This window comes from Capricornis sumatraensis, chromosome 7 (genome assembly GCF_032405125.1).
Source record: "Capricornis sumatraensis isolate serow.1 chromosome 7, serow.2, whole genome shotgun sequence".
Taxonomy (NCBI): Eukaryota; Metazoa; Chordata; class Mammalia; order Artiodactyla; family Bovidae; genus Capricornis; species Capricornis sumatraensis.
This window is the reverse complement of record NC_091075.1, coordinates 25,379,382-25,396,687: the sequence shown is the minus strand read 5'-3', so window position 1 is coordinate 25,396,687 and position 17,306 is coordinate 25,379,382. Positions and strand designations below refer to the sequence as shown.

The 17,306-nt window shown below is 37.9% G+C and overlaps 1 protein-coding gene and 1 non-coding gene across 2 annotated transcripts in view; both read left to right on the top strand.

Annotated features, from left to right (window-relative positions):
• BANK1 (B cell scaffold protein with ankyrin repeats 1) overlaps positions 1-17,039 on the top strand; it is a 323,758-nt gene extending 306,719 nt beyond the window's left edge. Inside the window, exons 12-17 of the mRNA XM_068975577.1 lie at positions 3,666-3,844; positions 10,563-10,626; positions 14,318-14,347; positions 15,361-15,416; positions 16,633-16,697; positions 16,962-17,039. Of these exons, the coding sequence (XP_068831678.1) occupies positions 3,666-3,844; positions 10,563-10,626; positions 14,318-14,347; positions 15,361-15,416; positions 16,633-16,692 (389 nt within the window). The 3' untranslated portion in view covers positions 16,693-16,697; positions 16,962-17,039. The remainder of the gene's footprint in view (positions 1-3,665; positions 3,845-10,562; positions 10,627-14,317; positions 14,348-15,360; positions 15,417-16,632; positions 16,698-16,961) is intronic.
• LOC138082503 (U6 spliceosomal RNA) lies at positions 9,831-9,936 on the top strand. The gene has a single exon (XR_011145130.1). It is a non-coding gene; the product is annotated as a U6 spliceosomal RNA (small nuclear RNA).
• Positions 17,040-17,306: the final 267 nt, after the last annotated feature.

Genomic DNA, 17,306 nt, shown 5'->3' with positions numbered 1-17,306 from the left:
AATTGCTTGATGTTTATTTGACCAAAACTTGATCAGAAGGAAAATCTTATAAAGAAAAATTGATCTGAAAGGAACAAAACTTTAGAAACTGTAGTTTGTCTTGAAGCTTTTACAATAAGAGAACAGGAGTCTGTCTATATGTACAAATAGTCTGACAAATGCTTTTCAATGAAGATTATGTTACACTCATACTATTATGTTATCATTTCATACTAACTCCTAAAAATAAACTAATAATAAATATAAATTTGAGGAGGAAGGAAAAACCTTTACATCCCCCATAAAATAATGAACTAAATGCAATAAAACAATCTATCAAAAATTATAGGTTGCATGTTTTGGTTTGATTAGTTTGCCCATTGGAAGAAAGGTGGTAAAATTCCTAATCATTTTTCTCTGCAACTTTGTCATACCTAATTTATCATGACAATTGTTTTTAATATTTTTAATGTGAAAAAGAAAGAGGAAGAAGCAGATGTTGGTAAAATTAGTCTAGTTGTACAGCTCATTTTCAGGACTCAGTCTGTCTAGAATTTTGTCTCTCCTAAATTGTGTTCTTTTGTTCTGTCTGCACAACCATGCAAAACTGAACCCTGCCTCCTCAAGAAAAAGTCATCTTGCTTATATTTTAGTAGCTAACATTTGAAATATGAAAAGAAAATTGAAATGAATGTTAATAAAAGAATTCAATATTTTTGAATTCAGTTAAACCTGCACGTATAGCGAAACTGAAGCTGGGACCATTTTCTGGGAAGACATGGCTTGAGATAACTTCTATAAAAGCAGAAAATCCAGCTGCACGGGTTTTTGAGATAAAAATGGATTCACACTTAGGCAAAGGGATGACAGAAGTGAGGTGCTAGTTAAATGGCATAACTGTTAAATGACGAAGCTAAACCTCCGCACTCTGGCAGGAACGACACATAGAATTCTGCTGCAGAGGGTACTCACGAATTGAATTGGAGCGTGGAGGCCTATAAAAAGCAAGTGGTATAAGAAGCAAGAGCTCAATTCTTATGTGTGCTTTTGGCTGCTAGCTGACTTTTGCTTCTCCAGTTCCCTGAGATTGCACGCTCCACCATCCCTGAAGGAAAAACTTTACAGTATGGAATCTGTTGGCATCTTGTTAGTACTGGGGAAATATGACTTCTGAAGACAAAAGATAAGCCAAGGAAACTCCCACGGGAATCAGAATGATTGGCCATGGAGCAGTTTTATGTGCTTGTGAATCTTTACAGAAAGGAACCCTCTCTGTGCCCCGTTCCTGAGAGTCACTGCTGGAGTCTCAAAACTGACAGAGACATGAGAGGCCATTCCAAGACTGCCTCACAGCTCAAGTTCCCATCAAATACTTAAAACTGCTACCAAGAACTTGAACTTCTCATTTCTAAACTAACCCATCCTATCAATGAATCTTTAATACTATAGAATTTGAAATGATGCCCCCCAACACACTGTTTCCCAAATATTCATCAATCTGGTCTGGGTACAATCTAAACGATCTACTTCTTTCTTTATTTTTTTTTAATTTGCCACTCTCTTTTATGTAAGACCAAGGTACATTAGCAGGGGAGAGCTGTGTACACAGAGAGAGCACCAAGTTACAGGTTCCAGTCCTTAATCAGCAGCAGGAAGTTATTCTCACCATCAGTTTCAGTTTCAGCAGAATCAGTTTCAGCAGAATTACTGTTACTTCCTTAGAGTGATAATCTCAGAGAATATCTATTTTACTATCAATAGTTCATAATTTTTTAATTTATTTTATTTATAGCATAGTGATCTAATTCTTTCTTGAAAATGAGTTCCCAGTAATGAGCAGTTTCTCCAGGGATGTACCTAACTTACTCACCTCCAACCTGCCTGCAGCTTGGTGGGACTATCTCTTCTCTCCTTCTACACTCTGAGCATATTTGGATTTTATAGCACATAAGATGTGTACTGCCTTGTCTTATGCAGTAAGTATGGACATAATAGAAATATGTAAATGAGAAAGTACAAAACTCAAATGAGTTCTGCAGCCAGGCAGGGAATACAAGGGTGATGTCATCCAAAGACTTAGAGGGAGTAACAGAGATCAGGAGAGTAGAGAGTCCCTACAAGCATGCGCTTCATTTATGGCTTGAAGCACTGTGTGGAATAAATAGAATGCTGACTTCACCTGTGGTCTGCAGTTTGCTCTCAGTGTGCCTCAGGCCAGTGTCCTCTGTAGTATTTGTAGCCACATGTGAAACATTAGCAGAGAAGGCAATGGCATCCCACTCCAGTACTCTTGCCTGGAAAATCCACGGACGGAGGAGCCTGGTAGGCTGCAGTCCATGGGGTCGCTAAGAGTCAGACACGACTGAGCGACTTCACTTTCACTTTTCACTTTCATGCATTGGAGAAGGAAATGGCAACCCACTCCAGTGTTCTTGCCTGGACAATCCCAGGGACAGGGTAAGCCTAGTGGGCTGCCGTCTATGAGGTCGCACAGAGTCGGACACGACTGATGTGACTTAGCAGCAGCAGCAGCAGTGAAACATCAGACCACCTACTGTTCTCATTGTGCCAGACAACTAACACATTTGTTGTTGTTATTGTCGTTAGGTTCAGTCGCTTAGCCTTGTCTGACTATTTACAACCTGCTGGACAGCTCCCCTGTCCTCCACTATTTCCTGGAGTTTGCTCATGTCCATTGAGTCAGTGATGCCATCCAACCATCTCATCCTCTGTCGTCCCCTTCTCCTGCCCTCAATCTTTCCCAGCATCAGGAGCTTTTCCAATGATTCGGCTCTTCAGAGTATTAGAACTTCAGCCTCAGCACCAATCCTTCCAATGAATATTCAGGTTTGATTTCCTTTAACTAATAGATGGCATGCTTCAAAATAAACTCTTTTGAAAAGGAAGCAGTTCACTACTACAAAACAACCAGTAACTATTTATTTAAAATCTTTCAGGAATAAATTTTCAAATGATCCTAAACCTCTTGCGACATTAGGATGTTGGTTGAGATCTCTTTTCTCAAAGCTAGAGAGATTATGTTTATTCCACAAATATTTATTAGTAATAATAATATGACCTTTTCCTTAGCTTTCTATGTGGCAAGCCCAATGCTAAGTATTTTGTGCACATGTGTGCTGTGTGCTGTGCTGTGCTTAGTCACCCAGTCGTGTCCAGCTCTTTGTGACCCCATGGACTGTAGCCCACCAGGACCCTCTGCTCATGGAATTCTCCAGGCAAGAATACTGAAGTGGGTTGCCATTCCCTTCTCCAGGGGATCTTCCTGATCCAGGAATCAAACCAGGGTCTCCTGCACTGAGGACAGATTCTTTACCAGCTGAGCTACCAGGGAAGCATAATTTAAAGTAATTCCCCCAAAGGACCATGAAACTGGCACTGCCCACAACTAGTGCAGAGCAAAACTTTGGTTGTTGCTCTTTCTCTCCTCATCCCTTTATGTTTTCAGTGACGAGACACCTTCTTTTCACCTGTAACTCTAGGTCTGAAGCATGACAGTTTTTAAAAGTGCATTAAAAAATTTGTTCTGGTTTGTTCTGTAACTGCCTATAGACTAGCTGGAACAAGAAACTCAAACTGCTTCATTTTTTTAAGTGTTTTTTTTTTTTTTTTCCCCCTAGTTGTCATTAAAACACTTCTCATGAAAACACCCTTCTCTCGTATTGTAGACAGAGGTCGGATGGAGAGTCAGACCTTCTCCACCGTAAGGAACTGCCTCGCTGCAGGACAGGAGGAACTCATCCTGCTGCAAGAGAAAGTCAAGAATGGGAAACTCTCTATGGACGAAGCCCTGGAGAAGTTTAAACACTGGCAGATGGGAAAGACTGGCCTGGAGATAATTCAGCAGGTAATACAGATCCCATTCTACTGTGGAACGTTCCTTCCCTTGCAGAGTCCTAGCCTTTTTGTAAATATTTAGTCTTAACAAAAAATACAGGTAATTGTTCTTTCTTTCATTTTTAACTAACCAGAAAAAGAGGCTTTAAATTACCGATTAAAAGTTTAGCAGTACCCAGGTTTCATGTTTACAAACAACTGATGAACTCATTGCTAAGACTGAGTGTATCATAGCTAATATCTAATCAACATATAAGGCTGTCCTTAGTAGAGTGAAGGTTTTATGAATCTCATTGCTGAAATTAAGGTGAAACATCTTTACACTACGTGCTTAGAATTCTGAAGAATGTTTTATTTAGACCAGACTTAAAGGGAACAAGAAAATGATTAAAATCTTATCAGACAATACTCCTGAATAAATTTAATGTTTTATATTCCCCGTTACCTTTGGGAAAATAAATATATATGTATCAGAATTTGCATATGTATAAATATATACATATATAAATAGATATCATGATTTGCATATAGATCAGTCAAGATTTACAGGGAAATTATGCCAAGAGTATTAAATTCAGATAAGCTTGTCTTCTATAAAAATAATTTACATCTTGAAAGGGGATTGGAGTAGGTAGTTCCAAGAGGAAAATGAAAAAATTGTATACTATACATGTAATATAATATACAGCCCGTGACAGTCCTCAGTGAGGGGATTCAAGACAGTATTCTATCTATCCAATAGGCTGTACCACTCACAAAATATCTCACCACTTTTTTCTTCTCCTCATATAAAGCCCCCGTACCTCAGCCAGTTCTCAGGCAGCCATTTCATTAGCTACGTTAGGCCCAAATATCAATAATTATTAATAGCCTAATATGCTACCTTTCCCAAGGGATCATTTTTCCTTTAAAATAGTGCTTAAGAAGACATTTTTTAAACAGCAGAGAAATTAATCAGAATAGTGGTTCAAGCGATATGGCATATAGACAGGAGATTGTTTAGGTAAGGGGACTTCCCCAACACATGTATGGTCACACACCTTGTTAGAAGTCACCTGTCTCGCAGGATAGCTCTTGTTGCAGTTTGGTGGCTGGACCTGGTCAAGCTTTTGCAGTGTGAAGCAGGGGTAGTTATTTTGCAAACACATGTTAAGAGCGCTAATTGTGGAGTTTTGTAGTGATGGTCATTCATGGTCAGAACTACAGCACAGTCCACACTGTTGCCATCACCATCAAGCATCCCTCTCATCCTGAAGTGGGTAAAGTGTGCCCAAGTACTGAACTGCAAATCACTCTCCTGGCAATGCTAGAAAATAAGTTTATATAAGTTTGGTTGAGATAAGTCAATTGTACTTTATCCTCCTTAGACCTTTCTGTAATAAAGTTTACAATTTAAAGTGATCCAATCTAAATACCTTCTTATTAGTGATTTCACTAGTTGCTTTATCAAACCCTTGGTTGTTTCTATTTTATTTGTGTATTTATATTCAGTTGTTATTGTTGGACACTCAGTCGTGTCCAACTCTTTGCGACCTCATGGACTGCAGCATGCCAGGCTTCCCTGTCCTTCACCATCTCTTAAAAGCTTGCTCAAACTCATGTCCATTGAGTTGGTGATGCCATCCAACCATCTCATCCTCTGTCATCCCCTTCTCCTCCGTCTTTCCTAGCATCAGGATCTTTTCCAATGAGTCGACTCTTTATATCAGGTGGCCAAAGTATTGGAGCTTCAGCTTCAGCATCAGTCTTTTCAATTAATATTCAGGGTTGATTTCCTTTAGGATTGACTAGTTTGACTTCCTTGCTGTCCAAGGGACTCTCAAGAGTCTTCTATAGCACCACAGTCCAAAAGCATTAATTCTTTGGTGCTCAGCCTTTTTTAAGGTCCAGCTCTCACATCCAAACATGACTACTGGAAAAATCATAGCTTTGACTATTCAGGCCTTTGTCTGCAAAGTAATGTTCTGCTTATTAATACACTAACTAGGTTTGTCACAGCTTTTCTTCCAAGGATCAAGTGTTTTTTAAATTCATGGCAGCCATCACCATCTGCAGTGATTTTGGAGCCAAAGAAAATAAAGCTTTCACTGTTTCCATTGTTTCCCTATCTATATGCCATGAAGTGATGGGACCAGATGCCATGATCTTAGTTTTTTGAATGTTCAGTTTTAAGCCAACTTTTTCACTCTCCTCTTTTACCTTAATCAAGAGGCTCTTTAGTTCCTCTTCACTTTCTGCCATAAGGGTGGTATCATATGCATATCTGAGGTTATTGATATTTCTCCCGGCAATCTTGATTCCAGCTTGGGCTTCATCCAGCCCGGCATTTCACATGATGTGCTCTGCATATAAGTTAAATAAACAGGGTGACAGTATACTGCCTTGATGCACTCCTTTCCCAGTTTTGAACCAGTTTGTTTTTCCATATTTGGTTTTAACTGTTGCTTCTTGATCTGCATACAGATTTCTCAGGAGGTAGGTATGGTGCTCTGGTATTCCCATCTCTTTCAGAATTTTCCACAGTTTTTTGTGATTCACACAGTTAAAGGCTTTAGCCTAATCAGTAAAGCAGAAGTAGATGTTTTCCTGGAACTCTTAATTTTCTATGATCCAGTGGATGTTGACAATTTGATCTCTGGTTCCTCTGCCCTTTCTAAGTCCAGCCTGTACATCTGGAATTTCCTGGTTCATGTACTGTTGAAGCATAGCTTGGAGGATTTTGAGCATGACCTTACTAGCATGTGAAATGAGTGTAATTGTGCAGTAGTTTGAACATTCTTTGGCATTGCCCTTCTTTGGGATTGGAATGAAAACTGACCTTTTCCAGTCCTGTGCCCACTGCTGAGTTTTCCAGATTTGCTGGCATATTGAGTGTAGCACTTTAACAGTGTCATCTTTTAGGATTTGAAATAGCTCAGCTGGAATTCTATCACCTCCACTAGCTTTGTTTGTAGCGATGCTTTCTAAGGCCCATTTGACTTCACATTCCAGGATGCCTGGCTCCAGGTAAGTGATCATACCATCACAGTTATCTGAGTCATTAAGATCTTTTTTGTATATTTATTTTCAGTATCATTTTAGAAAGAATTAAAGGTGGTCTAAGGGGCTTACCAGATGACTCAGTGGTAAAGAATCCTCCTGCTAATGCAAGGGAACTGGGTTCAATCCCTGGGTCAGAAGGATTCCCTGGAGAAGGAAATGGCAACCCGCTCCTTGACTAGGAAAGTATTCTTGCTTGGGAAATCCCTTGGCTAGAGGAGCTTAATGTGCTACAGTCCAGGGAGTTGCAAAGATTTAGACATGACTTAGGGACTAAACACAACAATACTCAATTGCTTCAAGACTGATGTGGCTTATCTAATACATAGGAACAATGGAATAATGAATACAGTAAGCACTTATGCAAAACAAAACCAAACGGTAACCTGTAGATGAAAGAACAAACCATAAAACTACTTTCCATAAAAGCCCAAAACTTGTGACTCTGACTGAGTACGAGGATTTATTCAGTTCTTTTCCCTTTCCTTCCCAACCTTCCTGATATAATTGACTTAGAACATTGTCTAAATGTAAATTGTACAGTGGATTAATTTTATATGCTGCAAAATGATGACTGCCATAGCATTAGCTAATGAAAGGTTTTTGCTGAATCACGCAAAGACGCTGGGATTCTTGGCCTCCAGAGAAGAATTCAATCCAGGGCCAGAGATGAGGCTTGATCACTCAGAGCTTTTGTGTAATAAAGTTTTATTAAAGTATAAAGGAGATAGAGAAAGCTTCTGACATAGACATCAGAAGGGGGTAGAAAGAGTACCCACTTGATAGTATTAACAATGGAGTAATATACTCTCTAATGAATCCAAAGAATGTATGGAGGTTGTAAAGATCTCACTAGACATACTCCCATAATTTACATTTTAAGATAACAGAATTAGCCAGAAGGTTTAATCCAGAGACTGTCCTCAGGCAGGATACATAATCCTAAGGAATGTAGAGGGGAAAAAGAAGTTTGTCTTTTTCTCCTCCTTGAGAATTCCAGACCCCTCTCTCCTTGGGGACCCCTAGGCTTATCAACCTGCCTAGGAAATGACTCTCTCACTAACACCTCCATCATGTCACAAAATTAACATTTCTGTGTGACAAGAACATACAATATTAACTCTCTTAGCAACTTTCAAGTTGCTATCTATAATATATATGTAATACGGTACTGTTAAATAGTCATCTTGCTGTACACTGGATTCCCAGAACTTTTTCATCTTGTAACTGGAAGTTTGTACCCTTTGACCAACATCAGCATCTCTGAATTTCTTCCACTCCTCAGTCCCCAATAACCACCATTCAATTCTGTTTCTATGAATTGGCTTTTTTAAGAGTTCACATATAAGTATGATCACACAGTATTTGTCTTTGCCTATCTGACTTATTTCACTTGGCATAATGCCCTCAGAGACTATCCATGTTGCCAAAAATGGTAGAATTTCCTTCTTTCTCATGGGTGAATAGTATTACCTCGTGTATTTATATATATTATATATATATACACACAAATACACAGACATATATATCACATGTTCTTTATCCATTCCTAGACACTTAGGTGGTTTCCATATCTTGGCTAAAGCAATGAACGTGGAAGTGCAGCTGTTTCGTTGAGATCATGATTTCATTTCCTTTGGATAAATACCCAGAAGTAGGAATGCTGAATCATATGATGGTACTATTTTTAGTGTTTTGAGGAAGCTCCATACCGATTTCCATAATGGTTGCACCGATTTACATTTCTACCAACTCTGCACAAGGCTTTTTTTTTCTCCATAACCTCATTTGTTACCCCTTGTCCTTTGATGATAATCATTCTAACAGTTCTGAGGTAAGATCCTGTTGTGGGCTTGATTTGCATTCCCCTGAATATTAGTGATGCTGAGAACTTTTTCATTTGTCTGTTGGCCATTTTAATGTCTTCTTTGAGAAATGTCTGTTCAGTTCTTCTGACCATTTTTTAATCAAATTATTTGGGACATTTTTGTCATTAAGTTGTGTGAGTTCTTTATATATTTCAAATATCAACTCCTGATCACATATATGATTTGCAAATATTTTCCCTCAGTCCACAGGGTGACTTTTCATTTTGTTGGTCGTCCCTTTTGTTATGCAAAAGCTTTTTAGTCTGATGCAGTCCCAGTTTTTATTTTTGCTTTTGTTGCTTGTGCTTTTTCAGCTATATCCAAAGTATCATTGCCAAGATGAATGTGAGAAAGACTTTTCCCTGTGTTTTTTCAATCAGTCCTTAAGGGCCTGAACAAAAGTCGTGTCTGCTTAGTCACTCAGTCATGTCTGACTCTTTGCAACCCTATGAACTGTAGCCCACCAGGCTCCTCTGTCTGTGGAATTCTCCAGGCAAGAATACTGGAGTGGGTTGCCATTTCCTCCTCCAGGGGATCTTCCAGATCCAGGGATCAAACCCCTGTCTCCTGAATTGCAGGCAGATTCTTTGCCCACTGAGCCACTGGGGACAAAAGTCAGAACATCAAAAAATGAATGTTCTCCCTATTTTCCCAATACACACTGACCATACACTTTTCAATCTTACTCTTGTAGTTTACAAAAAATATTCATTTTAATCCCAAAGATGAATCTATCAGAGGTGGCTGTGAAATTATATTCTTACTGACAGAGAGGTATTATCCCAGAAAAATAAGAGGGAAAATGCCACAAGCATAGATTTATTAGTGGAAGAGTTTCTAGAATAAAGAAGACCCAGGTAGAATCCCTGGAGTTGAAGGTGAGATGATTGAAAAAAACCTTGCCTTTAGCTCCCCTCTCTCCTGCTCACAATCACCAAGTTCCTAAAGAAGAATGTTTGCTCCACTCATAGGAGAGGATCTTTAAGGCAATGAACACAACTCTATTTTAAGAAAATTGTTTCTAGGTTTGCAGGGCAGCCCTTAAGGAAAGTGCTACTCTTAAATTCTCTTCTAAAAGCACATTTATTGGTACTCCCGTTGGCAGGACATACACTAAAATTAGAACAATACAGAGAAGATTGGCACGGCCCCTGCGCAGGATGACATGCAAATTCATGAAGCAGTCCATATTTTTTTTTAAATAAATAAAAGCAGATATATTGAGCATTAGCTTGTTTTACCTTTCAGTTAAAAAGGTAATAGATGTTCAGTATAGAACATTTGGAAAGCAAAGAAAGATCACAAATGAGTTTAAAATGGAAATCCAGTTATGCATCATTTGCTCCCGAGTCCCTGGTTCTTAGTAGGACGTGCTAGGAAAGCATGCACCCTGCAGAGGCTAGAGATGGGCTCAGGCAGCAGCAAACCATTGTTATGTTGGCCTTCTGCTTTGAGGCACCGATAGCCAGTGTAGATGCCTCAGGTGTTTGTTTGGGAAAGAAGCTCCCAGAAGAATTGGGCTCTGGGTTCCCACCCTGGCTGTACATCTTCTGTGTGATTTAGGAAAGTTACTTAATCTTCTATAACTCAGTTTCCATATCGGTAAAAGGAGATGATGATGTTTTTTATCCACCTCGTGAAGTTGTGAGGATTAAGTAAAACAATACATGTGAAGCAGCAAGAATGGTGGCTGGAACACTAAGTACCACATTAGCACTAAGTTGTAGTGGTTTTACTGGTCGTACTAGTTAAAGTTTCCATCTCAATTCATGACAAATTCGTGAACCTTGACTTCTCTTTCCTGGTTGTCTCCTCATTAAGGAAAAACTACGCCAACTACGAGATTGCATTGTTGGAAAAAGGCCAGAAGAAGAAAATGTCTACAGTAAGTAAAATTTGTCTGCTCTTCAAAAATAATAGAGTGATGAAGTGGGAAAAGCAAGAATGGTGAAATAAAACAGGCCTGAGTTCAAATTTATATCCAGTCACTTCCCAGCTGCTTAAATTGAAGAGTGTCTTTCTCCTTGGTACTCAGGGCCCTTGTCTGCAAAACAAGAATAATCAGACATATACCTGGAAGTGGTTGTACAAGTTAACACATAAAATACTTTTCACCTTCTCTGGCCCATAATGTAAATGCTAGTTACTTCCTTTCCTTTGATTTCCATATAAGTTGCAAATAAGATAATTATGCTTTAGTTTTGTGTGTGTGTGTATAAGTCTCAATAACGGGGTATTAAATTGTTAAAGAGTCACACTTTTTTTTAATAAGGTAGAATATTCTCAATATAGTCAATTCTCACAGTTGTCCACATGTGGATCATTTTAAATTATAAATCTCATGTTGCCTTCCCCTGAAGCTAGCATGCTTCTTCTCAACACAGATTCCCCTTGCTAATAATTAGCAGTTGCTCCCAGGGGGGAAAAACACTCATTTTAATGTTAACACAAACATTATTAAGATGGTAAATCTTCTCCAAAGATAAACAACACATTCCAAAATTGAAAATAAATTATGTTGTCATTCTCTGACCACCCTATCCCCAAGTCCCTACCCCTGCACAGATAATTAAAAACTGACAACTACTAGGAAAGTTTGAAAGCTTCCATCTCTTCTATTTTCAATAATACTGCATAACTTTTAGATAGTACTTCATGCTGAAATTCGCTATGTTAAAATTCATTTTCTTTTTATATTACTGGCTTGTTATCTATTTCTTCATAGAGAATTCTTTAAGCTCTCTTAGAAATGTTTTCTAAAACTTAAATATGCTTTCTAAAATAATTAAGGTCCCAAACACAAAACTAATTTACAAATAACTGAGTTCTACAAACCTACATTCTAATGTGGAATAAGAGTAAAATTTTTTAAATGTATAAAAGTATAAAATATATAAATAATTTCACTAAGGAACATTAAATAGTAGTAGTAGCTAATATTTATTGTCTTATCTACTATGCACAAAATCATCCCATTAATAACCCTTTGAGATAGGCATGAGTCCCAATTTATAATAGGGAAACTGAGAATCTGAGAAACTAAGAAACCGCTAAACACACAGCTTAGAGATTACAGTCTATGTCTATTGGAATCCAAAGTTAACACTCTTAATCATTGGTGTTTTAATTAGGAATCAACTAGTTCTTCTTTCAGCTAAAATGGAATAAGCAGTACCAGACAAACCCTCCCACTGTAAGGATACAAATAATAGGCAAAAAAATATGAAGCAACTGATTTCAGGGAGTAAATGATAGGCAGATTTAGACTGTAATCCCAGAGAAAAACAAAATATGTGAGATGTCGCTCACCATTACCCACAAGATGATTTTCTGACTAGAGTCTGTGCAAAGCAGTCAAACTGAGGTAGCAAAGATAAGCGTTCAGGGCAGCCAGAGTCCCACTCCAGTCCTCTTGCCTGGAAAATCCCATGGACGGAGGAGCCTGGAAGGCTGCAGTCCATGGGGTCGCACAGAGTCGGACATGACTGAAGTGACTTAGCAGCAGAGCTGCTGGAATGTGTGTGGTAAGTCACTGAAGAGGAGGTACCCACGAAGAGAGGAAGCCTCAGAGGGAGGGAGGGGCTCCACAAGTCTGGTTGAGAGATGAGCTGTACATGTGCAGACAAGACCAGTCAAAGCATGTAAGATAGCAGCTTTTAGTGCTGTGAAGGCAGAACAGAGACATTGAAAGTTGGGCAAAGCCAAGGAAAAGCCAAACTGGGGATGTTTCTTTGAGTTCTGCCCTGCCAGAGAGGAAAGGTCTCCTAACACTTTGTTAAAATGCCTGGCATCCTGCTGTGACGCCCAAGAGATGTAAAGAGTAAGGACCATGACTTAGAGTAAGACCTACTCTAGACTTGCCCCAGGGAAGCCTAGAACCAAACCCCTACAAGAGCCCGGTGGAAAATGGAACTCGTAGGCTTAGTCCTGCTGTTGTTGTTTAGCGGCTAAGTCGTGTCTGACTCTTTTGCCACCTCCATGGACGGGGGCTTGCCAGGTGCCAGTCCATGGGATTTCTTAGGCAAGAATGCTGGAGTGAGCTGCCATTTCCTTCTCTAGGGGATCTTCCCAACCCAGGAATCGAATCCACATCTCCTGCATAGCAGGCAGAGTTTTTTCACTGCTGAATCATTAGGGAAGTTCTATTAAGAATCTTAGCAAACGTCTTGAGCTTTGTATAGGTTGACACTGAGAAAAAGCAGAATACCAAGCCTACCACAGGTTCATGACAGTAATCAAACTGCCTGGTAAAACAAGAACCTATGTTCATCAGAGGAATATAGAATATGAATATAGAATCCAGAATATGCTACAGATTATCTTTAAAATCCAGTATTCAGGGCTTGTTTTTTTTTTTTTAATGAGGTACAAATAAAAAGAAAATGTGATTCACAGAAGAGAAAAAAGAAAGCATCAATAAAAACTGAACCTGAGATAGTCTTATTGTTGACCTTAACAAAATTAATGAGAAATATGGTTTTAAAGAGTGAATAAATATGAAATTTCAACAGGATAACTGAAACTATATGGAAATTTATAGAAATTAAAATTACAATAAAACAAATGAAAAATTATCAGAAGAACTTATCAGCAGATTAAATTTAGCAAAAGTAAGAGTTAATCAACTTAAAGACAGATCAGTAGAAATTATCCAATATGATGAAAAAGGAGATAAAAAAACTTAAAAATGAATGGAGCCTCAGAGACACATAGGACATAACACAGTCTAGCATGCACGTAGTCAGAGTCCCAGAGGAAAAACTAGTGAGTTTGGGCAAAACATTTTAAAATAAACAATGGTCAGATATTTTCCAAATTCAATGTAAACTACCTTCATACTGTTCCAAGAACTTAAAAAACACTCCAGTTAGCCTGTTAAGCCAAACTATATTTGAGCGCTGGTAGTCAAGCTACTTCAAGTCAAGGTAAATTCTTGGTAGCAGCCAGAGAAAAAGACATATATCAAGAGAAAAGCATAAATGTATTCCATATTCACTAATTTCTTGTCAGAAACATGGAGGACTAAAGACGGTGCAATAATATCTTTGAAAGTGCTAAAATAAAAACAAATGACCACTTAGAATTGTATATCCAGGAAAAATAACCTTCAAAAATTTGTTGAAATTGAGACATTTTCAGATAATTGAAATCAGAGAATTCATAGACAGGAAAATTGCAATGTAAGAAATGCTAAAGAATGCCATACAAGGTGTATGAATTGTACTGTATATAATTATTTCTGAATCAGGTTATTTTTTAAAATACTTGAATAGCTCAGGCTAAAAGAATATCAAGGCTGAGTAGGAAGCTATTATTAAGCATCAAATATATCTAAAATCGTGATAATGTGGGACAAACATCGGAAGGAAAAAAAGACATAGTTTCACACTTAGTGATACAAGTAAGAAAAGACAGTTACATGCTTAGTGGCCAGAGGTATTTTTTAAAATCAGACTGTGAAACTTCATAGTCATCTCAAGACAAGAAGTAGCCAACTGATAAGAAGAAATGACCCTAAGATAAACATGGAGCAAAACTCAGTAGAATGTGCTTTTTTTTTTTTTTTTGTCTTGTAGATAAGCTCACCATTGTGCACCATCCAAATGGTAAGTGGTGTTTATTAAAGAATTTAGGACTAAAACAAAGCCCAGAACAAACCAACTTTTGTATTAATGTAAACCTAATGTGATTAGGCTGGTCAGTGTAAAAACTCACAGAGATTTTATATTTATATGTAAGGCAATTTGATATCCAAAATAAATGTGAGATGATTCTAGAATAGCAATGCTAGAGGCATTGTGATATGGTAAAAGAAGCATGCACTTTGAACTCTGACTTGGCTCTTCAAACTTAACCAGCTGTGACCTTTGACAAGTCACTTAAACTCTTTACACCTCAGGTCCCTCATATGTAAAATATAGATAAGAATTCTATCATGGGGAATTGCTATAATGACTGATGATGACTGATGCAAATGGCGCTAACTTGGTAAGTGGGAAACGTTGATAGAGGAAATGAACTTAGAATAAAACTTAATAGTTGGAAGGGTTCACTTTAGTGTAATGAGAGAGAAATGTGTGCAGAAAGTGAGGAGGGCAGAGAGGAGCTGCAGGCCAGCTGGGGTGTTGTCTAAAGAGCTGTGAGCTCTGTCTCCAGCCTGAAGCGCAGCACTGACCGTGGGAAGTGCAGAAGCAGGAGAACAGAGGTGTGTGGCTGGATGGAAAGTCAGAAACTTGTGATAGAAGCAGGAAGTGGCATGGGCCACGATGCAGTGGTAGGGGCAAACTTATAAAAAAGTGTGCTTTGCAGTTACCTGATCCTGGTAAATGGGGAAGAGAAGAAGGCAAAATCAAACGGAGGTTGTTGTTCATGGTGTTGGATAGTTTCTGAGCTCATCAACTCCTCAATATGTGGGTATGAGAAATTAATACATACATATTAATACAAATTAATACATAATTGCCAAGGATGCCTTTTCAATATGCACATTTTATCTCTTTAGTGTTTTTTATCTTTACCCATATCCTACTCTTTGCATATATATTTTTTAAATGCTAAATAAAGGAATTACTAAATTTGTGAATGAATAAAGCGTTAGTAACAGCATTTGTATTTCTAGGTAACGAAAGTGCCCACAGTGAAAGTATGTTACATAACATACCCTTTGGCAGTAAGGTGGGTTGTGTTTATCTTCATTTTTATAAAATACAAACAAAGAACTTATTTGTTGAGAAAGAACATGAAAGCCTTCTATCCTGACTGTTTTGAAACATTCCAACAGATATGAACTAAATAGGTTACATAAGCATTTGTGTGCAAAATACATGAGCAGTAATTTTAAAAACATAACTGTTTGTAAAAAAGCAAAGAAAGAACTTAAAGGAGAAAGGCACTGAAGCTAACATGTGCACAAACGTGTACAGACCAAATAAATTGTAAAGAAGTTATAAACACATCTTCTTTAGCAAAAGGAATATGATGAGTCTATTTGAACCACAGTTTATACAATCCTTAAAATCTAGTTTTGGGAAAAAATATAATGTGAAAATATTGTTCATATAAATATGTGTTGCTTCACATTGTAGTGTTAACTGAAAGTAAATTGCTAATGAGAAGCTAAAAATAACCCTAAAGAAAGAAGGTGCAAATGGAAAAGCCAAGACCAGTTCAAGACAATATCCTTGATGTCCCGACCACACACTTTTCTTCATAAAAAATTGCGCTATTCCAATTGTCCATATATGTGATGTAGCAAGTTTGCACTATTACCCGTTGTGTGGCAGCTGGATTTCTTGCTAAAATCCTGAATTAGGGCCCATTACAAACTAGTTTTTGTTTACCAAATTTTGATAACCCTTTAAGTTCTCCCATCCTTCAATATATCATAACATACAAGTTATGTTAATACATTAACATAAAAGCCATTCACTCTTAAGAACTGCTTGAAGTAGTTCTTTGCATTTCTGGATCATTCTGTGGCCCACCGGTGAGCTATAGACCTAATGGGTCTGTAGCGCATAGACTCATGAGACCCGTTTGACTGTCGCAGAATTGTGAGGTACCATCTAGCTTTATGAAAATATCTTTGTCAAGCAAAGTTCCTTCTACAAGATCTGAAGGACTATTTTAAGAGCAAGCTTTTGGGTAAGAGGAAAATAATATAAATTCCCAACACTTATTCTCCCTCGAAAAGGAAATAAAATTTGAACTCGAGGACATTAACGTGGTTGAACTTGACAATGATTCTTTCCTTTTAAGATGGGGGACTATCTTGCCAGTTGCCTCTACAAAGCTGTTCTCCCATGACTGCGAAAGGCAGCTATGACTTTGTCATGTTTCTTTGTTCAGCCTTAAAATGGAGAAATGCTAATTCTGTGTATTTTTTCCTTAGCTTCCTGCTCGACCCCAGGTGGAAAAAGATTTTGGTTTCTGTTGCAGGAAAGATCACTAAAGATGGTAAAATATCAGCTATATATCAACCATATTTTTTAGAAAACCTAAAGCAAGCTTATTAGGAACTTGAAAGATCATTTGTCTAACAAATGGAATACCTTAAATATTTCATTGTCTTCTCCTGAAAGGATAAACATATGTATTTTTCAAGCTAAAGGTGATTGTTCCGTAGAAAGATTTATGTGTAGGGGTGATTTTATGCTAGCTAATCAATTTCAGTTGATGATCCATTATTCACTAATACATGTCCTACGATCTTATTTTCAGGTTATTATAATGAAACTCAAGAATCTGCAGACACTTTCTGGGTGAAGCAAGCTTGCATTTGGATTGCCTGCTGTCTTAGGATAAATCTATGCTATGAAAGCAGAAGCAAGTTTGGAGTTTCAGAATGTTATTGCCACACTTTATTGGCATTGTACCTGCTTCAAATGAGTATATCAAGATTAAGTTTGAATGCTATAGAGCAGTTACATTCTTTGAAAATTCTTGCATTTTACCTGGCATTTTGCTTATGAAGCGGGTATTTCCCATTTTTAAAATTAAAAACAAGAGCAGAGAATTTAAATGCTCTGTAGCAAAGTTATTGGGCCTATTTAAGGGGCTAACCTT